This window comes from Macaca mulatta, chromosome 1 (genome assembly GCF_049350105.2).
Source record: "Macaca mulatta isolate MMU2019108-1 chromosome 1, T2T-MMU8v2.0, whole genome shotgun sequence".
In the NCBI taxonomy this organism is placed as follows: domain Eukaryota; kingdom Metazoa; phylum Chordata; class Mammalia; order Primates; family Cercopithecidae; genus Macaca; species Macaca mulatta.
Window position 1 is genome coordinate 59,880,037 of NC_133406.1, and position 21,257 is coordinate 59,901,293.

Below are 21,257 nucleotides of genomic sequence, written 5' to 3' on the forward strand. Positions count from 1 at the left end.
AGACTTCTTGCAGGAGGAGGTACTTGAACTGGGCTTCAGTAAATGGTCGAGTCGGGTGGTGATGCTCAAAGGTAACGTTTGTTGGTTACTTACCATGTGCTAGGCACTGCCTAAGTACTTTACCAGGGAGGAAATTAAGACAGAGAGAGGTGAAATAATTGTCCAAAATCATATAGCCAGTAAGTGGCAGAGCTAGAAATCAAACAGAGGTCAGCCTGACAACAGAGGCTGTACCATTGCTGCCCAATAGAATGCTCTGCGATGATGAATGTGTTCTAGAACCGTGCTGTGCAATACTGGAACCACTAGCTTTGTGTGGCTATTGAGCCTTGAAATGTGGCTAGTGCAGCTAAGGAACTGCCTTTTAAATTTAATTTTAACGAATTTAAATATAGTCACAAGTGACTAGTGGCTACTGCGCTGGACAGTATAGGTCTCGCATTGTCTCTCAGAGAGGTGGTAGAGAGGAGAGGGGGCCCAGAAACAGCCCCCCATATCTTCACTGGTCTCCAGAGGCTTTGCCCTATCATGCTCCTGGGCTGTCCTCAGGTCACACTGTGGCCCCGGCTGGGCCTGGGAAGCCTGGGTCCCTTTAACTTCTCTGCCTGTGGGTGGCATGGCTTGGCAAGGAGGAAGGGGCCATTGAAGGAGAAGCACACACATGCATTATGCAATCCCTGTGCTATGCTTTGCTCTCGAGAAGCTTCTCTTGGCTCTGTGCATGGGCAGGGGAACACCTCCCCAGGCTCTCTGAGAGCCACAGCTAATTGCATGGGGGCAGGAGTGGCCCTTTGCACCTGACCTGCTGTAACACTTCTGACTGGGATTCAGGAACTTGTGTGGGCCACTCCAGTTTAGCAGCTGTGCTGGGGAGAGCCAGAGATGTCTCCTCAGTCTGGGATGGGCCTAAGTCCCTCCCAAGAGGATTCCCCTGCAGTGCTGAGGGTGGGGACCGGCCCTAGAACTGTCTCCATCTCCTTGCTCTGCCCAGGGGTCCACACCCTTGGCATGCTGTTGCTGTCAGATTAACCGCTTTTAGTAAGAAGAGGTCGGAACAATACGATTTAACCTGAAGTTGGTTCCTATGGTGGTGCCAAACCATGATTTCCCAAATCTAGCATTTTTGAGAGAGAGGAACCTCTTCTGGATCTCGTCCCTCCCTGACCTTCTTTCTCTACCATCAGGGTTTTTTGGAGACCCACATCACATCAATGAAACATCACCATGTAGTGGACAGTCTCTGACTTCTGACTTCCATGGTCTTTTAACTCAGGGGAAACAAAACAAAACTAACAAAAAAACCCCACCTTTTCGTTTCTCTCACCTGACTTTTAGGAATGTCTTCCCCTGCCTTTATCCCTCTCAGCTCCACCTGAATGAATTGGGTCACCTTCTGGCAACACTGTGGGTGCCCAGCATCTCCCTGGCTCAGTCTGACCTGCACAAGCTTTGCCTTTGCTTAGCAACTGCCAGGGACTCTCTCCCCTCATAAATAACCCCCCACTCCAGGCTCCCCTCCAGCTTCTCTTTTCCTATCTTCCCCCACATCCGTCCTCTCCATCACAGGCCCTCCTGCCACTCCAGGCAGTCTGGGAGATGTTCCTTTTACCAATAAGGGAGCCAAGAAAGGACAAAATAAAGCAATAGCCCTTTTATTTAAAAATACAGCATTGTTCTCACGCAGGACTTTGTGCAAAGCCAGAGAGAACAGGTTGTGCTCTTATGTGTGTGTGAAGATAGACACACATTTTCCTGATGGGAGTACACTCCCTTGTTTGGATATTTGTGAAAATTGCAAAAAATCCGAGAGAACTTTGTGTCATCTTGTGTGTTTGGAATCTCAAAGATGATAGCTAGTATTCAAGTCATCTCTGATAAGAAGGTGTCATCTAAAGTGGGGAGGCTGTGCTAGAAACCAAGATCAATCTGGTGGGGTGGAAAGAGCATCCCCCAGGGTTTTGGGAGACCTACTTGTAACACCCACTCTGCCATGAACTTGTCGTGTGTCCTTAGGTAACTCTGTTCCTCTAAGTCTGTTCCTGCACTAGCAAATTAAAGGAGTGTAGGTAGAGGAAAGTGCCTGCTCTTCAGCGGGTGTTTGGAAATGCACGGGGTGTTTTTCTTCATTTAAAATTTTATTTTAAGACAGAAAGTCTCAGTCTGTTGTCCAGCCTGAAGTGCAGGGGTACTACCCTAGCTCACCGCAGCTTCAAACTCCCAAGCTCAGGGGATTCTCCTGCCTCAGCCTTCCAAGTAACTGGGACTCTAGGTGTGTGCCACCGTGTCTGGCTAGTTTTTAATTTTGTATAGGGACAAAGTCTCACAATGTTGTCCAGGCTCATGCGGTGTCTTTGATGGTCACAATAATAGGGAGATGCTCCAAACATTTATGAGCAAGGCCAGGGAAGCGAAAAGCTCTGCAGCAAGTGGGACAGTCCCGCCCAGTGAAGAACTGCCCATCCGCAATGCCGACGGAGCCCCCACAAGTAACATGAGGTGCTCTCTGGTGCTTTCCTCTCTGAACTCGGTTCTGTGGGCTGCTCACGTCTCATCCATGCCCCGCCTCATTCTGCCCGGGAAGCCTTCCCTGCTCACCCTCTCTCCTGAGTGTCTGTTGTAGTCTCCAGTCTGGGCACATGTTCTAGAACCTAATTGGGAGGGTGGCTGCAGAACAAAGCGGAGTACATATGTGGAAGTTTGCCGTCCCTTTGTGAGTAAACAGTCCTTCCCCAGCAACACTGTCAACTCCTTGATGGCCCAGACCTTGCCCTGGGCTTTGTCTGTATCTCACGCAGCACTGAGCTCAGCACACAGAAGCCTGTGGGAAAACAACTTCATGACCTTCAGGGCTGGCCGGGAACTTAGCATTCATCTAATGGAACCAGGTCCTCTGATTCCAGATTCTGTGTTATTTCCTCTCCGCCCCATCACCTGCTTCTGTTGTTGACAGAAGAATTCAGCAAGTGTTCTCTGAGCACCAAATGGTCTCCGTGGCGGCCAGCCTGTCTCCTGGCTCCTTTCAGTGGGAGAGAACCCCACCTTTGGACTCTCAACAGTGGCCTGTTCTGCTCCTTGCCAACCCACGAGCTGTCTCCTGACATGGCAGGATATGTGCCCGGCCCAGCCTGGCCCTCATGGGGAGGGGTTGCTGCTGAAGGTTGTCTGGGCAGCTCGTTAAGCACTAGTCAGAGACTGAGAGAAGGCTCGGGAGAAAGCTGCTGGTCCACTGCGGGAGCCAAGGGATTATTTGGAGGAGGACCTCACTTTAATTTCTGTAGAGGATGCCTGATTAAGAGAACAGTGAGCATTGTGAGCAACAGCCTTCATGGATTGGGTGCCAGCTTGGAACTAAGCATATGGTAGTTTCTTTATAGAGGTTAGGCCCTTATAGCAGCTGGGGGAGACATTGACACTAGGCAGGAGGAAGAACTTCCCTAGAGTAAAGGCTCGGCCACAGGAACATCACTTGTCTATGTCTGTAATGCACTCATTTGGATATTTATTAAGCATCCCATTTCAGGCACCCTGATAGGACTGGAGGATACACAGATGACTAAGGTTAAGTCCTTGCCTTGAAGAAACACATAGTCATCTGTGTCATTCTATAGTAATAATTATAATTCAGTTAGATGAGTAGAATATTAATAATAAGGCATAGTTATTGAGCACTGGGTTTTATTTATTTATTTATTTTTGAGACAGAGTTTCTTTCTTGTTGCCCAGGCTGGGGTGCAGTGGTGTGATCTTGACTCACTGCAGCCTCCTTCTCCTCCCGGGTTCAAGCGGTTCTCCTGCCTCAGCCTCCCAAGGTAGCTGGGATTACAGGTGCCCGTCACCATGCTGGCTATTTTTTTGTATTTTAAGTAGAGACGGGATTTGGCCATTTTGGCCAGGCTGGTCTCGAACTCCTGACCTCAGATGATCCACCCTCCTTGGCCTCTCAAAGTGCTGGGATTACAGGTGTGAGCCACCGCACCCAGCCAGCACTGTGTTTTATATTTATTGACTTATTTACCTCACACTACAACTTTTTTTTTTTTTTTTTTGAGACAGAATCTTGTTCTGTCGCCCAGTCTGGAGTGCAGTGGCATGATCTCGGCTCACTGCAACCTCCACCTCCTGAGTTCAAGTGATTCTCCCTGCCTCAGCCTCTTGAGTAGCTGGAATTACAGGCGCCTGTCACCGGGCCCGGCTAATTTTTGTATTTTTAGTAGAGACAGGATTTCACCATGTTGACCAGGCTAGTGTTGAACTCCTGACCTCGGGTGGTCTACCCGCCTCAGCCTCCCAAAGTGCTGAGATTACAGGCATGAGTTATCGTGCCCGGCCCACACTATAATTCTTGTGAGGTAACTAGTGTCATTATTTCAATATCACAGGTGAGAAAATGGAGGCTTACAGATGGGAAGTGATATGACCAGGGTCACACAGCTAGTGAGTGTTGTGCTGGGGGGATGACAAAGGCAGGTGCCGTCCTACATGCATGATAAGTGCTCAGTAAGCACTGTTGAGTGATCGTACGCAAAATACCATGGGGACAGGCGGTGCTGGGAGCACCTCACAAAGGAGGGGACTGTGGGGCATAGCCAACCCCAGGGGCTCGCCTCCTGGCCACTGTAGCTGGCTTTTTCTTGAAAGTAGATCTTCAGTGCTCCTATTAGACACACACACACACACACACACACACTCACACACATTCACACACACACACTATGTGAGGTGATGACTATCTTAATTAGTTTGATTGTGCTGATTATCTCACAATGTATACAGAGATTAGATCATCAAGTTATATGCCTTAAATCTATACATAAATAAAATAACTGGCTTTTTCCTGGCTGCAGGGATGGGCAACCTGAGTCCACAGTGGGACAGTGGAAAAGGGGTTTCTGCCCCTCTGGCCTCTTCTCCATCAGGGAAAGTGGCCACAGCTCGCCCAGGTCCACCGCAGGGGACCCAGGGGCTTGTCTTTCACTGCTTCTTCCTCCCATAGGAAAAATTCAAACAGACCCAATCCCCTCAGACCCTTGGGTATGAGCCAGATTGCCTCAGTGGAGGGTCTCCTATGATCCCAGCCCCTTTCAGCTGCTCTCCGACCCGTTCCCCAGCATCCTCCCTCTTATCAAACCTGTTCCCTGTCTCCATGGTGACACCGCCTTACCCAGTTTCCTTGGGTGGTCTGGTTGCCTCACAGGGTGAAACTCTGAGAACATTTTCCTCATGTGCAGCCAGAAACTTCCACTTCGCATGCCCAGGACTGCCCCTCTCTTCTCTCCTCTCCATTCCCCTCCTGCAAGCCCCTCCCTGAGACATTTCCCATCCCCACCCCATCATGGCTGTGTCCAGTTGAGAGGACTCATAGCCCCTCTGGGTATCCCAAGGGCTCCCAAGAAGAAGGCTTCAGAATGAAGTCACAACCCATCATCTCAATCCCCTTGCTGTACATGCATATGTACAGATAAACACATGTGCCCTCACACATGACATACACATGCCTAGCACCCTCAAAACAAGTACATCCAAGAGGCCAGGTATCCCAACCCATGACCTCCACTTCTTGTACATATCTACAAGTTCATGCAGCCCAGTGAATGTAGCCACAACCAAACCCCAAGCACCCAAGGATCAAGGTGCACTCTTATTTCCCCTGGGTCCAGGCATGGCCTGAATGTTTGAACTGTGCTCTCTGAGTTGCACAAAAAACCAGCTGCACAGCCAACCTCCCAGGACAGTCATATGTCAGTAGGAACCACCAACATGACAGAGCAACCTCTGTGTTTGGAGTTTCTGTGTGTCAGTTCCTTCCCTGTCATTGTGCAGGCACAGCCTCCCCACAGCAGGGCCCAGTGCCTCTTGCCAGGACCCTTAGCCATTCCCAGGGCCTGTGGCATTGGCTTGGTGGCTCTCGGCCTTGAAATCCCCACTTCACCTCCTGCTTCCAGCTCTGCACGCTCCTCTTCTTTCCCCTTCCCCTGGCACCAGTCTTACCCCTTTTCCTTTTGTGAGAGAGCCAGCCCTGAATGGGGCTCCCTCCACCCTTGAACAGTTGAAATTCGCCTCCTTGCCCCACCCCAGCCCCTTTAGTGAGCGCTGCAGCTGGGCTTTGTGTTGTCTTGGGGCAGGATGTGGGGGGGAGTGGAGGGGTTCAGGCCCCCTCCTCCGCAGGGGAGAACAATGAGGCCGCTAGTCAGGGTGGTGGGGCACAGGGAGTGGGTGGGGTGGGGGCCATGGAGGGACATCAGAGCCTCTGCGGCCGGCCCCTGGAGGGACAGCTGAGTGATGAGGCCTGAGTCACATGCCCCGAGTGCTCCTTGAACTCCCGCTGCGTTCCTGTCGAGACACATCCAGAAATGCACAGGGTAAATATTTAGAGGTAATCATTTTTTTTTCCGGCACCTCGAGCCTCCTGCCTTGCTGAGAATGAGCCAGGGGGTGGGACACCGGGGGAGGAGTCCAATCCGGCCCAGCTTCTGCAGCTTGGGCTTCTGTGGGCGTCGCCCTACGTTCTCCTGACACTGTCCAGTGTGCTCCTGCACCTTCGCATTTCAGCCACAATCTGAGGCTAGTGGGGCCTGAAAACATCCTGAGGACCAAACCCTGGCTTAAAATCCATCAACAGGCTGGGTGCGATGGCTCACTCTTGTAATCCCAGCACTTTGGGAGGCCACGGCAGGTGGATCACTTGAGGTCAGGAGTTCGAGACCAGCCTGGCCAACATGGTGAACCCCATTTCTACGAAAAATACAAAAATAGCCAGGCATGGTGGCAGGCGCCCATAATCCTGCTACTTGGGAGGCTGAGGCAGGAGAATCGCTTGAGCCCAGGAGGCGAAGATTGCAGTGAGCCGAGATCATACCACTGTACTACAGCCTAGGTGATAACAGTGAAACTCTGGAAAAAAAAATCCATCAACAAACTCTCTCGGTTCTGCCTCTCTCCCACCTTAAACTGTGGCCACAGCATACCAGCTGCAGCTTCTGCGGAGCCGTTTCTAGACCCACAAGCCCAGAGGTGACCCTGCTGTTTCCACAGGGGAGCAGGGAGGGAACGGTAGATGAGAAGCAGCGCTGGGTGCAGCATGCCAGTTCCTTGGTTCTACCCTGCACGGAATGTCTCCCTTCCTTGGAGGACATGGAGTCTGGAGCCCAGGCTTTATCAAAGATAAAACATTTGAGACTAAACAGTCTTTTTATAGATTGGAACAGGACTCCCAAGCACACTCTCTCCTGGCTGTTCCCCAGCTTGCCTTTCTGGGCACACACAGAAAGCACATGCATTTCTTGTGGGGAAATGGAGACACTGAGGTTTGAGGGCGACAGTGCATGTCTAGGGAAAGGAGAAAGCCTCAAGAAGGCTTGGGGGGCAGTGCCCAGCCTTGTGGTGTCTGATCTGGGCCCACCTCTGTACCCCCTCAGGGAAGGGGCAGGCAGAGATGAGAATCAGGTATTAGGAGTTTGAAGTAGGATGGAACCCAAATGTGCCAGGCACACATACACAGTCTCACAAACTGTTGCTCACCCAGGCACAAACTGTGAAGAAGATGCCAACACAGGGTGGGACCCACAGAGGAAGGTACCAACCCCTCTCTACTACTTTCTTCCTTCCATCTTTCCCTCAGTGTCCTGTGGGTAAGTGTCCCAGCCCCACAGGCCTGTGGAAAAGGCACCAGCCCCTCTCCCACTGGCCTGTGGGGCTGGGGCACTTGCCCACAGGACACTGAGGGAAAGGTAGGAGGGGAAAAGCAAATATGTACCGTGTCCGTACTATTTATTAGACAGTCTGTAAACATGAGCTCACTTAATCTTTACAAGCACCCTACCAGCTTGGTGCTGTCCTATTTTTATAGATGAGGTCAACTAGGGGCCCAGCGGTCAAGGGCCCAAGATCCGACAGGTAACTGCAGAGGAGAGATGTGACCTCAGGGCCTTTTGACTTCAAAACTCAGTGCTCCTTTCTCTTTGTTTTCTTGAGTGTGAAATGGAGATAATGATGGAAGCTAATTTGGGGTTATTATGAGAATGGAGGGAGGTTGTTTGGATGAAGGTTAGCTGGTGTCTGACACAGAGTGGGCCTCCAGTAAATGCCAGGGTAATTATTGTGATTATTTTGTGTTCAGGGCCTCTAAGAGGGCAGTGACACTGAAACCCCGCACAGGGTCTGTCAGATGATATGCGCTTAAGATGATCAAGGTTATGGATCTGCAGAGGGACTGGGATGCTTACACCCTTTGGGAATCTAGTGGTGTGCCAATTCTGTGACGTGCCAAGGGTCAAGTCTTCCAGGTGGACTAAGGCAGTGGTCCCTAACCTATTTGGCACCAGGGACCAGTTTCATGGAAGACAATTTTTCCACAGATGGGGGTGGAGTGTGGGGGATGGTTTTGGGGTGAAACTGTTCCATCTCAGATCATCAGGCATTAGTTAGAGTCTCATAAGGAGCGTACAACCTAGACCCCTCGCATGCGCAGTTCACAGTAGGGTTTGCGACCCTATGGGAATCTTATGCTGCCTTGGCTGATCTGACAGGAGGCGGAGCTCAGGTGGGAATGCTCACCCGCCCGCTCAGCTCACCTCCCTCTCTATGTTCCGCCTGGTTCCTAACAGACCAAAGCCTGGTTCCGGTCAACTGCCCCGGGCTTGGGGACCCCTGGACTAAGGGAAGCAAACAGGTAGAGCCTGGTAGGCACTTCAAAGGGCAGTGAAATGCCACTAGCTCTGGGATTGAATCAGAGGATGGTCCCCCATGGGGAGCCCAGGGACCATCTTACCAGTTCATGAATAATGAATGAGCCTGCTCCATAGATCAGAATGGCAGTGATCTCTGGGCCTCAGTTTCCCCACCGGTAAAAAGCGTGGATGAGATATTATTTGTATTTGGCGATCCCTCCCTTCCTGCTCTGAAATTCTATGAATTTTACTCTAGTTCCTCCCTTTATAGGGAGGCCAGTTTCCTGCATAATCCCAATCACAGCCAGTCCCAGGGGAGTCTCACAAAGGAACGGTGAAAGGCAGAGGGGAAAGTGGGAGACCATATAGAGAGAATCCTCAAATGGCCCAGGAGGCCTGACTCCCAGCTTAGTTCTTGCTCTTAGAGAGAATGCAGCTGCTGTTGCCAGACTGGCTTTGGAGTTAGAATGACCTGGTGGGGGGTAGTGTGGGAATCTCAGAGGTCCTTCAAGGGGGTTTGGCACCTGGACAGTGCCAGATGGCCCAAGTGGGGAGTTCACAGCTCCTTTTCCCATTTTCTCTCCACCAGGGACCTCAGTATGAACAACCTCACAGAGCTTCAGCCTGGCCTCTTCCACCACCTGCGCTTCCTGGAAGAGCTGTGAGTAGACGCTTTGCAGGGTGGGAGGCAAGCGTGGGCTGTGTCTAACATCTCTGGAACCAGGGCTCCCCAGGAGGTGGGGTGGCGAGAAGAGAAAGGGGCTTGGGAAGCTAAGACTGTTCTTGACAGAAGGGTGTTCTTTAGCTGACACCTGGCCCAGGTGTGAATTGACATGCTGGGCCACATGGCATGGGAAGTCTAGGATCTAGCTTTCATTGCTCTTTGAAACCAGTTCCTCTTTGCAGCATTCCCTCCTAATGTGAATAGTCACACTTCTCCCTGGGAGTCATCTTTGACCTGCTGTCATCCCCTGTGTCCAGCCACCATCCCCTCCCCAAGGCCTGGTGGTTCTTCTCTGGGATGTCTCTCACCTCCACCCCGTTTCTCTAGTCCCACTGCTCCTGCCCCAGATGCCCGCTCACATCTGGGGGTTGAACCAGCCTCCAAACAGACAGATGCCCTCCTTCCATTCTAAATTACTCTGCACACCTTCAGGATGCATCTCACCAGCTCAAAAGCTTTCTGTAGTTCCCCATGGCCTAAAAGATCCACTTCTTAGACCCTCCCTTACAGTAAAGGTCCATTTCCTCAACAAAGTGCTCCCTGGTGAATCCCTGCCCACAGTGGTTGCTCTCAGGTTGAGATTCTTAAATCTGGCCTTATATGTGAGGGAGGCTCATAAGTAAACCATCTCCTGGGTTAGAGTGACTGACTGCCTGCTCTGGGAAGCCAGGTCATTCTGTCCCAATCCTTCCTTTCATCCTAGCTCTATATTTCCAACACCTCCTAGCCCTGTTTATTCTTATTTTCACACCACATAGATCCTTGGGGCTCTAGAAATTGTGCTTAAACTTCTCAAACTGAGGATTACAGCTCTTTCAGAATTTGTCTAACTCTTTTAGAATTTAAACAAAAAAATCATAAACAAAGAAACTTCACAAATTGTGAGTTCCTGGCCCCGAAAGCATTCACAATTTCACCTCTACCCTGGCCCCACTACTCCCCTAACAGACGTCCCCACCTTGACCCTAGACAGTGCTCCCCAAGGATACAGTCAACCTGCCCCTGTTGGAGTTTTGATCCCTAGGGCTATGGCTTGGTCTCCAGACCAAGTACCTGTTGAACCCCCTCTAGTAGACAGGCAAGCTCAAGGTGCTCTGGGAGAAAACAAGATAAAAGCCTTCCTGCCACCCCCAGGTCCAGGTGAGGCTGAAGAGTAGTGTGGCCAGCAAGTTAGCAGGGGAGTGTGGCAGCTGTTGGCTCAGGCATCCAGGGCATTCTGTGTAAGGAAGTGGTCAGGGTCGGCCTGGCTGGTGGGCAGGAAAGCCTTCCTGGAGGAGGAAGATTAAACCAGTTTTCAAAGGAGATGGACAGGGTAAGAGGCAGTGGAGGGGCCTTTTGAGGGGAGATAACCTAGCTTAGGTGGGAATGCAAAGCAAAACCAAAGGCCAAGGAGCTCAGGCAGACCTCTCAGGTCATGGGAGGTCTGGACCCATTTTAGAGGCTCCACGTAAAGGACCTTTCCACGGCAAATACCCACCTACAGAACCCAAGCTAGGAGACCTCAGATGTCACGATGCCTTTCCACACAGTTTTTTTTTTAAACAATATATGTCAAATAAAGAGACTTTTATTATTATGTTTTAAAAATAGCTTCTGAGGTATGCCTGAATAGTCTCCATATCTACAAGCCTCTTGGTAGCAACTGATGCACATAATAATATCCCTGGGGACTTTGGAGATCAGGCAGTGCCTTCATGTACAATTAAACTCTGCTCAGTCAGGTTTCAGCATTGAGTGTATTTCATTGCATTTGCTCCTTTTAGATCTGGTGATTGCCCCTGACAAACGTGGAAATGCTTAATTAGACCAGAATCTTAGATGAATCACAACACCCCGTTTCCTAACCCTCCTGGATTAGTGGGGGTTAGCTGTGTAGTTTAGGGCCTGGAGAGACACAGACACACCCCCTGGTATTCATCCCTCCACTGATGACACCGTATGATGCAGTCCAACAGTTGAGAGCAGGTGGTGGGTAATCCAGGTTAGTACAGAACAGGATGAGGGGAAACTGTGGCTGTGAGCCTTGAAATTAGTCAGGTCTGGGCGAGAACACCAGGCTCTGCCATGGACTGGTTCTGTGACCCCTAGGGGATGTGGTTGACTTCTCCTAGCCTCAGTTTGCTCATCTGAAATTTGGGGAAAATAATAGGCACTTTACAGGATTATTGTGAGAACTGAGGCAATGCATGTGAAGTATTAAACACATTGTAGATCTCAATAAATGGTAGTTCTTACCACCGCCCTCCCTTCCCCTATCCCAAGACACTGACTTATGGAGGTCACCACCTCCTTGGGTTACCTGCCAACATCGTTGACCATTGTCTCTGATTTCCAGGCGTCTCTCTGGGAACCATCTCTCACACATCCCAGGACAAGCATTCTCTGGTCTCTACAGCCTGAAAATCCTGTAAGTATAGGTACACCTAATTTTACATAAAGCTGCAGCACTGAGAATTGTGAGCAAATCAAAGTTTCAGAACCCAGGTCTTGGTTTACCACTGCCTTGCTTATTATTTCCTTATCTTCACTTTCAGTTTCAATTGTTATTTCCATTTCTTTGCTTCACCTTGTCTGTAACAAACTTTATGATTTGTCAACAAACATTTAATTGTATCTGCTACATTCAGCCACACTAAAAGGAAGTGAAACATTAAAAAAAATAAAGTGTATAATGACCATCGACATAGGTCTTTGTGGGGCTGAGTTCAGTTACAGACCCACAGGTCTCTCCCCATGACCTCTAGCCCAAGAAAGGGATAAGACTGTTTCTGGAGAGGGGAAATCCAGGTGGCTTTTCTTTGGCTCTTCTCCTTGCAACCCAACCTTAGTCTCTGTGGCTGCAGCAAGAGTTTCCATTCTGGCTGTAAACATATTCCCTCCTCCAGTCTTCAGGTTGTTTCCTCCCTGCTCCTCCTTTGCCTATTCCCTTTGAAGCAAAAGGTAAGTGAGAGTTGGAGAGGACCTTTTGTTATTTCACCTGGCTTCCACTTGCCATCAAACTGATTGCCCATTTCAGGGAAAGGAAGGCTGAGACATAATCTCCTCCCATCCCAACTCATGACTCACTTTGTTCCAACTAAGACTGTCCTCCCCAAGCCTCCTCATATTCTTATGATGAGTGGGGGTAAGAAGAATTGGGAGGAAGCAGATGCAGAGGGACTGAAGGTAGATAGGAGAGGTTCCCAGGGAGGGTGCGTTGCCACAGGGTCTGGTTTGGGAAGAAAAGGAGGATATTGGGGAATGATGTTGGAGCAATAGAATGAGCATTTGGGGCTTCCCTAAAGTGGTGAGTCATTCCCAACTCTGCTACTCCCTTACCCCTGACTTGACTTGCAGACAGTTGAGCAGGTTGTTCATTGCACCAGACCATCTGGTTAAGGAAGTGAGAAGGGGCTGAATCCCAGTCCTGTGCCCTGGCTTGGGGCTGTATTCACCCAGAAAGGGATATCTTTTAACAATGTACTCAGAGTTGCTGATGGGTTAGTGGTGGTCCTACCCCGCTTGGCCCATGAGCTCCAGGCTTCCAGCTGGTCAAGGTCAACACTCCACATCTAAGCACTTTCTCCTTTCCCTGTGTTGTTGGTCTCTGGCCCCTCTGTCTGTGAATCTCTGACTCACAAGGCTCTCTGGTCTCTATCCTTCCCTTAATCTCTGCTCTGTCCTTGGGTCTCTCCTGTTGTCACCAGCCTCAGTCTCCTTGTCTCCCCCTTCTCCTTCTCTGTCTCAGACCTTGCTCTCCCTCTCCCTGCCCCACTATTCCCTGCCTCTCAGTTCTGCTTCTTCCTGTCTCCTCTCTGTGTCTCTCTCCCCATAAACATCTCTGCCCTGGGGAGCAGGGGAGGCGTTCTGAAACAGACACACAGTGCAGGCGGCCTACTTGGTGGTGTGTCTGTGCCCAGTGACAGGCTCAGACCTGCAGTCTGGATTAGAGAGCAGGGCTCTGTTTACTGGGCCTTCAGAAGATGTGAGACTCACGTCCCATTCCTAAGACTCCGGCTTAGAGATGAGCCTCCTCTTTCTTCTTTGCCTGCATTAGGCAATAAATCAAAGCTTCAGAGAAACCACAGGCCTCCCGCCCCCCTTTCTGCAAATGGCACCCTTGGCTCAGTGAGTAGGGCAGCAGGGAGAGGTTGTAGGCAGGAGTTGAATGGGAGCTGAGGACAGCCAGGCTGTCCACTCCCCCACTTTGCCATTGAGCCCCATTTTGCCCCATCCTCAAAGATCACCTGGTCCCCCAAAGCCTTTGTGTCAGTCCTTGGCCTATAGAACCTCTCTACCTTAGGGATGGGTTGGGTGGTCTTGGGGAATTATCCTCTTATATGCTTCAAAGCAGAAGATTCCACCTGCATCCTAGGCATGAATTACTCTCTGATGTCTGATGTCAATTTCCCTTGTAGTTCCTTCCATTGCTTTCTTTTCAGAGCTGCAAGAAAAATAGAGCAGTAGCACCGTGATAATGATAACCTATTTTTTGTACCAGGAGACGGTCACCTTAGCTGCTCCCCAGTCTTCTCTGGGCCTGGGACCCTTATCTGAGTGGCCTCTTCTTATTTCAGAGGCCGGGCTCTCCCTGTGGGACACTCTGCCTTGGTCCTTCTCTCCCGAGGCAAAGGATTAAATAAAGAAGATTCTCTCTCTGATCCTTTCTTAAATGACTGTGACAGAAGCCCTCTCTCATGTCTTTCCCACCGCCCCCCACCCCCCACCCATCCCTGCCTGACCTGGAAATATTACTCTTAAGATCTTCTTCTTCCTCTGCGAGCTCTCTAAGTCTTCAACCCATAGGCTCTGGCCAGGCTCAGATCAAGAGAGTCAGCCCCTGCGGGGAATTTTCGGTCTCACACTGCTATCTCTGTCCTGTAGAGCTGGCAAGGTCCAGACGCTAGTCTTAACCATTACTAGTCTCACCATCCTGGCTCAGCACTGGAGCTGTGCTAAGGGAAGCCACAGTTCCCTCTGTCCTAGGCATGTGGGAAAATGCCTGAGCCTCTGGGGGCTCCTGTCCTACCTGTTTTTACACAGGGGCAGCTTTGGCCAGAGCTCCTGCATCTTGACCTACGGCCTAAGGGTGTGGGGATGTATGTGTGCGTGTGTGTGTCAGACTTCTCCAGTCTTTATCTCAGAAGTTTCCTGTCTTGTCTCCATCACAGGTTTCTTTCCCCAGAGCTGCCCTCCCAGAGAGCTGGGTGAGGCCTGAGGCTTGGTCATCTTCCCACCTCTGAAGACAAGCTCCTCCCTCCTTATGCCAGATTGGCCTGACATAAGATGACCTGGCATCTAGAAAGATTTCTGCTGGGCTTCAGTTGCTTCTCACCAGGCCCAGATCTGGGAAGTTGGAGTAACAGTCTGAGGACCTGCCTCCCGTCCTGCCCTCAAGAGACTGGGCAGGAGATTTTCCCAGGTGCCTTGCTCCTGGATTGAGCCCGAAATCCCTATAAGTCTGTGACTGTGGATTTTTAGCCCATGCCATCTTGATAAAGACGAAGGCTCTTAGAAGGCAGCTTCTGCTTCCTCAGCTGGGGTTCATCCCACATGAAACCCTGGCTTCAGGCCATAGAGGAGTGGTTGGGAGTTAGCATCTCTGGGACCCATCCTGGAGGAAATCTCCCTGAACCAGCCTCTAGTGTAGCCCTTTTCACCCTGTATGGAACTGTCTTCAGTTGACAATAACTGTGTTTACTCTCCGCCTGGCTAGGCGGTGACCGTGCCTGGCTGAGTCTGGGCTCCATTAGTGTTGATGAACTGAATTGAGCTGACCCATGAAAGGACATGCTGGTCATTTGGGAGTGCTGGGCTCTGTCCGAGCCTCACTAACCTGGCTCAGGGGAGAAGGCTGCCCCCTCTGAATCACCCCTGTACATGAGGCAGTCTTTCAAGGGACTGGATGACAGGAAGTAGATCTCATGTGCAGTCAGAAGCCTTGAGGTCAGACTCAGAGCCTCACCAGACCCCAGAACAGGTGTTAAGAAGGATTTCAGATTTCCTCTCTCTGAGCCTCCATTTCCTCACCTTTTAAAGTGGAGGAGTCAGAATAAAATTTCCAGCATTTTTAGCTGTGGAAACTTAAAACAGATTCTTTGTATTTCATACACGTGATGATCAGTGTTCACCCTCATGAGTGAGATGTGCCACCCTTGGACCTTGTTACAACATCAGCACATTACCCCTTTACATGATTTTTTTTTTTTTTAAAAAGGAAACAAAATCAAAAGCATTTTGTGGGCTGGGCGCGGTGGCTCATGCCTGTAATCCCAGCACTTTGGGAGGCCAAGGCAGGTGGATGACCTGAGGTCAGAAGTTCAAGACCAGTCTGACCAACATGGTGAACCCACATCTCTACCAGAAATACAAAATTAGCAGGGCTTGGTGGCACACACCTGTAATCCCAGCTACTTAGGAGGCTGAGGCAGGAGAATCACTTGAGCCTGGGAGGTGGAGTACAGTGAGCCACCTCCTTGAGAGTTGCGCCATTGCACTCCAACCTGGGCAACAAGAGCAAAACTCCGTCTCAAAAAAAAAAAAGGCATTTTGTGTCGACGTCTCAATACATAAAACAGATGAAGGAGGTCTCTGGTTAAAGCGAGTAAAGAGGGTGGTACACTCCAAGCTGTGTCTTACCTACCCGTCCCATAACCCCCAAGCACTTCTACAGAACTAAAGGAGCCTTTGGAAACCACTGGTGGATCACCTCTTTTATACCTTTGGACATGACACTCATGGTTCCTGCCCCTAAATGCCTCTCTGGTCAGAGAGGTACTTCACATGTGTGAGGAGGGGAGGAGTGCTGAGGACTAGACTTCTACTGGACCAATGTCTGCATGTTAGAGTCAGCTGGGAGCTTGCAAAACTAGTGATGCCTCATATTCCTTCCCCAGAGACTTTGCCCCGGAGATTTAACTGGGCTTCAGTGTGACCTGGGCATTGGGATTTTAAAAATCATCCCAGAGGTCAGGTGCAGTGGCTCATGCCTGTAATCTCAGTGCTTTGGAGGGCTGAGGCAGGAGGATCGCTTGAACCCAGGAGTTTGAGACCAGCCTGAGCAACAAATCAAGACCCCATCTCTACAAAAAAAAAATGTTAAAACCTTGTCTGTTGATTCTGATGTACAACCAGGGCTAAGAACCGCTGGATTAGATAGACTGCCTCTCCATATAGAACCAGGGCTAGAAAGAGAAGTAGGAAAATGTCGTCATAAAAGCACTGGCCTGAGAGACAGGACTTGAATCCTAGTCTTGATTCTGCCATTAATTTGCTTTGTAACTTAGGGCAAGTTACTTTCCCTCTCTGAGCCTTCGGCTCCTCATCTTGGAAAACAAAGGGCTGTTTTCTTCCAAGCTTTATAACCCAGTTGTAGTTCAATAAAAGAATGATGGCTGGCAAGTGAGACCAGGAACATCAAGAGAAATGGGTCAGGGCCAAAGCTGACTGCCATGCTGACCTCCAGCTTGATGGGTGTTGATTCCATGAATAAAAGGACTTTCTGATGATCAGACTGTCTGGCATGGGATGAGTTGTCTGGGGGAGACAATGAGTTCCCTGGCACTAGAAGGAAAATTAAGTGCCCTGAGAAGATGTTGCAGTGTCTGCATTGGTAGGAGGTACAATTCAGAAACCTTAAAGCTCTTTCTAGATCTCTCTCTGGGATTTGACAAAGGAAAGGATGGAGGAATCTTAGGAGGTGATGTAGGTAGAGATGCATTGAGGGGCCTCTTGGAGCTCAGGCTCACCTGTGCAGTGACCAGATGTAGCCTCCTGGGCCCCTGGAGGAGTGGGGCCTGTGAAGAGGCATGAGCAGCCTGTGACCCCCTGCTTTCTCAGCCATCATTTCTCTTGTATTCTTGCTCCAAGCACCCTCAGGCTTCTGCATGAGAATCAAGGTAGGCCCCTGAGATGGGAAGTGAAGGCCCATCCTTTAGATGAAAGAAGTCAGGATGGCTGGGAGGGTAGAAACACTAAGCAAGGTAGAGGGCAGGAGATGTCCTGGATGGGATGTCACCACTGAGTGAGGCTTTATGCACCTTCTGGCAGCCTATTCCTTTGAAAGATGAAGGAATCAAGGTCCAGAGAGTGGAGAGGAAGTGACTTACTCAAGTCATGCAGTAAGTGGTAACACTGAGACCAGATACTAATCATGATAATTGATAGTATCAGTGAATGTGCTATTGAACTTGTCCTCTGTGTGAGACACTGCCATTGAGTGCTTTACAGGGGTGATTTTATTTGATCCACACAATCAGTGCATGAGGTCAGTATCACCCCCAACTTATAGATGAGAAAACTAAGGCCCATGGTGCTTAAGTAGCTTGCACACTATCACACAGCTGGAGGCAACAGAGTTAGGATGTGGACCAGGGCTGTCTGACTTCAGAGTCTGCACCTGTGACAACTATACTTTAAGGAAGCCCAAGAGACACAGGTTTGAATTCCAACCCTGAAGCAACACTGTAACTGGAAAGGCCCCTCTGGCACTTGGTGGAGGCTGGATTGAAGGGGCCACTGGAGGCCAGCAGACCTTCAGGAACACAGAGTTTGCATGGAAAGGGGCTGAGCCCTCCAGCTGCTCAGAGCCCTGGGCTCTGCCCCTTCCTGCAGCCAGGCCCTTCCCCTGTGTGGCCCTTGCCCCTTCCCCACCCTTTGGGGTGGCAAGGAGGAACCCAATCCCAGGGGTCCCCAAAGTCTGTCTTTGTTCTTTGTTGTCCCTTCTGTAGCCTTGCCTCTATGAAGGGCTCCTTCTATCCCCACCCATTCCCACAGTGAGCTCAGCATTCTTTTGTTCTTGTGATGCTGAGATTGGGTTCATATTTGAGATTTTCACATACCCGTAAGAGGAGTTTAAGAGAGATGACATGTGACTCTAACCAGGACATCACATAGGAGGCGTGGATAACGACTCAGGCTCATCATCTTACTGTTCAGCATTTTCTAGCTGTTGCTGTATCCCACCACTATGATAGATGCTGTGGTGTAATGGTTAAGTGTCTAGACTCTGGACCCTAAGTGTCTAGACTCTGGACCCAAACCCTCTGGGTTCAAAGCCCAGCTCTGTCACTTATCAGTTGTATGCACCCTCAGCATGAGGATGATAATAATTCCTATCTGTTGGAGTTATAACAAGGGTAATTTTGAATTAATACAAGTCCTAAGACCAGGACCTGGCACATTAGCCATTGCTATTATTAAACTGAAGGACCAGAAAATGGGCTACTCTTCCTGAAGTGTGGAATTACCTGAACAATTGTGGACCAAGGTTCCCCCTCTGAAAGATGGATGGATACACCATAAAGGGGTGGTTGAGTCTCCTAGGGTAGGGCTTACTCACTGTGCCCAGGGCAGTCAGCAACTTTCTCCTTTCCTGCTTCCCCAGCTCTTCCATGAACTCGCTGTGTGCTCTCCTTCTCATTTCTGGATATAAAGGCCTGGAGGGTCATTGTGGGGTTTTGGGGCTTGGGTCCTGGTTCCCACAGGGCAGCTAGTGAGCAGATCATTTTCACTGGCTGGCACAGCACTTCTTTGAGGGATTAGGTGAGACTGGGCCATGAGAATAGTGCAGATACACTCATCTGGGGTACTTTGAATTGTTCCTATAGACAAATGCTCAAAAAACTATATCTGCCCGGGGCCCTGACACCCTAAGGGCAGCCTTACCCTCATCCACATCCTCCCCTTCCACAAAGAAACCTTTAGCCTTTCAGATGAATAGACAGGGAAACTGACAACCTACATTTTCCCACATCCTTACTGACCAAACTTTAACAGAATCCCAAGTACTCTGACTTCAGAACGCCTTCTCTCCTTCCTCTCCATGGTCTTCTTCACTCCTGCCTCATCCTAGGGTCCCTTCTGAGATGCTTTCCCTGGACACTGGGCCTCTCTGCCCCATGTACAACCCCCCAGGGGACCTCAGCAGCCTCTGAATCTGCACTAACAAGTCTGCTGGAGCAGACTCTCTCTGGGGCTCTGAGGCTGGAGTGGGAAGGAGAGGTCTGGCTTGGGGCTGGGGGTTCAAGGGAGGAGTCAGCACCCCCAACCCAGTTCTGCATGCCATGTGGGTCCTTAAAGCCCTTTCTCTTTCCCTGTAGGATGCTTCAGAACAACCAGCTGGGAGGAATCCCCGCAGAGGCACTGTGGGAGCTGCCGAGCCTGCAGTCGCTGTGAGTCATTAGAGGGCCGGTCTGGGAGTCACCAGCTTCCTGGGGCCTGAGTCACAGCCCAGGGCCCCCTGCCTCAGCTTTCCCTTTCCTCTGCAGGCCCCCCTCTTCCAGACCACGTTCCAGACAGCATGCCACTCCTGGCTTTGGTTTCTCCAGGGTTTTCTGTTGCCATCAGTGTGTGGATGTGTACACTCCTATGCGTATTTCAGGAAAGGAGGGCTCCCAGGCCCCACTGGGGGACTGTGGGAATGGGACCTCCCTAGGTGAGGCCACCAGGGCAGCGGTCCTGGGGCGACTGGCGTTCTGCCATTGGAGCCTGGGGTTAGGGGTGGAGACTGATGCCCAAAATAAGCATCAGGAAAGGGCTGTCTCCTCTACCTAGCCTGCTCTTGCCCCGGGCTCTGTTGTGGGTGGGAAGGAAGCTAGGCTCAGATACTCATTTTCTCTACTTGGGGGTGGGACTGCCCTCAGGGACTCACAGGCCACCCATAATAGATCCCTCTCGCCAAGGAGCCCTGTAGTTCCCTTCTTGTCCAGCAGGGGCATCGTGGAAGCCAGACCCAGCCTGAGGGTGGAAGCCAGACCCAGCCTGAGGGTGGAAGCGGGAGCAGGTGCTCCAGGGTGATGTAACCCAGCCCAGTGGGAGCCGCTGGGCTTCATCCACATAGTGCACAGCCCAAGGCCTGGAACACAGTAGGTGCCTCATACATGCTTGATGAACCTAACTTAATTATCAGGTACAACTTCATCCGATGGGAAAGTGAACAGATATTTTGGGAGAAGTCAAAGTTGGGGGGCAGGATTGGGGCACAGCAGTTAGCTAGTGGGGGAAACTGAGTTATAGTGGGCATGCAGTGTGTCCGGACAAAGGCCTCTCATATTCTCAGCCTTTGACGCTGTTCAGTCTGTGGATGTGGAAGTCAGACAACTTCTGACTTCTCCTTGGGTGGAAGGAGAAATGAGGTGGGAAAAGGTGACTTTCCTTCCCATGTCTGATATTTAGGCCCCATTCCACCTTATGCAGAGGGCCAGCTGTGGGGGTCCTGGCTAGCAGCCGTGCCACACCCACTTGTGGTGAGGGCTTTCCTCTCCTACTCCTTCCCTGGGTGCCCTCTACCTTTCTGCCTCTGTGTATGGTCTCTGGCAATCCTCAGCTGCTCAATCAATCAGCCCCAGTGGCAGAACCTGCCTCCCCGCACTCTCTCAGCTTCCACCCCCACTTCCCAATGAGTGCTGGGCGTCTGGCCCCAGCCCTCTCCTCTCCCATCCAGCCTCACCCCTGGACAGGGCCAGGCAAACCAGTGTGCCCCTAGAAGCCAATGTCGGAAGACCAGAGGCCAGGCAAGCCTGTGCTTGCTCCCCACCCGCAGGGCAGACTAAACATTTGCCTAGGGCACCGGCACAGCAGGGACATCCAAAAATAAGGGAGGAGGAGTGAGAAGAATTTGACATTTCATCCACAGTCTCAAGAGGATTTCATAGGGAAAAAAATTAGACTTTCATTGGACTTCTTCACACTTTTAAGGTTGTTAATTAAGTTTACTTTTTTTTTTTTTTTAAATCGTGAATCACATATTCTGAGTTCTTGGGGCTTCTAAAGGTCTTGCTTTCAGACTAGACATGGAGCTTTTGGGCAATGCAGACAATTTTCCCTACACTTTCTGAGAAGTGGGCAGCCCTTGTGGCTGGGAGAACCAGACCATTAGCTTCCACTTT

General features: G+C 50.6%; 1 protein-coding gene and 1 non-coding gene across 6 annotated transcripts in view; both read left to right on the forward strand.

The window, feature by feature from the left end:
* The window catches only part of LGR6 (leucine rich repeat containing G protein-coupled receptor 6), a 123,864-nt gene that overhangs the window by 21,753 nt on the left and 80,854 nt on the right, over nucleotides 1–21,257 (forward strand). For 4 of the 5 annotated variants that reach the window (XM_015120162.3, XM_078002987.1, XM_015120175.3 and 1 more), the window contains exons 2-4: nucleotides 9,256–9,327; nucleotides 11,726–11,797; nucleotides 19,470–19,541. In XM_015120162.3, coding sequence (XP_014975648.3) covers nucleotides 9,256–9,327; nucleotides 11,726–11,797; nucleotides 19,470–19,541 — 216 coding nt within the window. Of the gene's footprint in view, nucleotides 1–9,255; nucleotides 9,328–11,725; nucleotides 11,798–19,469; nucleotides 19,542–20,078; nucleotides 20,235–21,257 lie in introns of those variants that run through there. The other variant, XM_078003003.1, reaches the window with a different exon arrangement.
* On the forward strand, nucleotides 15,463–15,563 carry LOC114675429 (small nucleolar RNA U13). The gene has a single exon (XR_003726447.1). It is a non-coding gene; the product is annotated as a small nucleolar RNA U13 (small nucleolar RNA).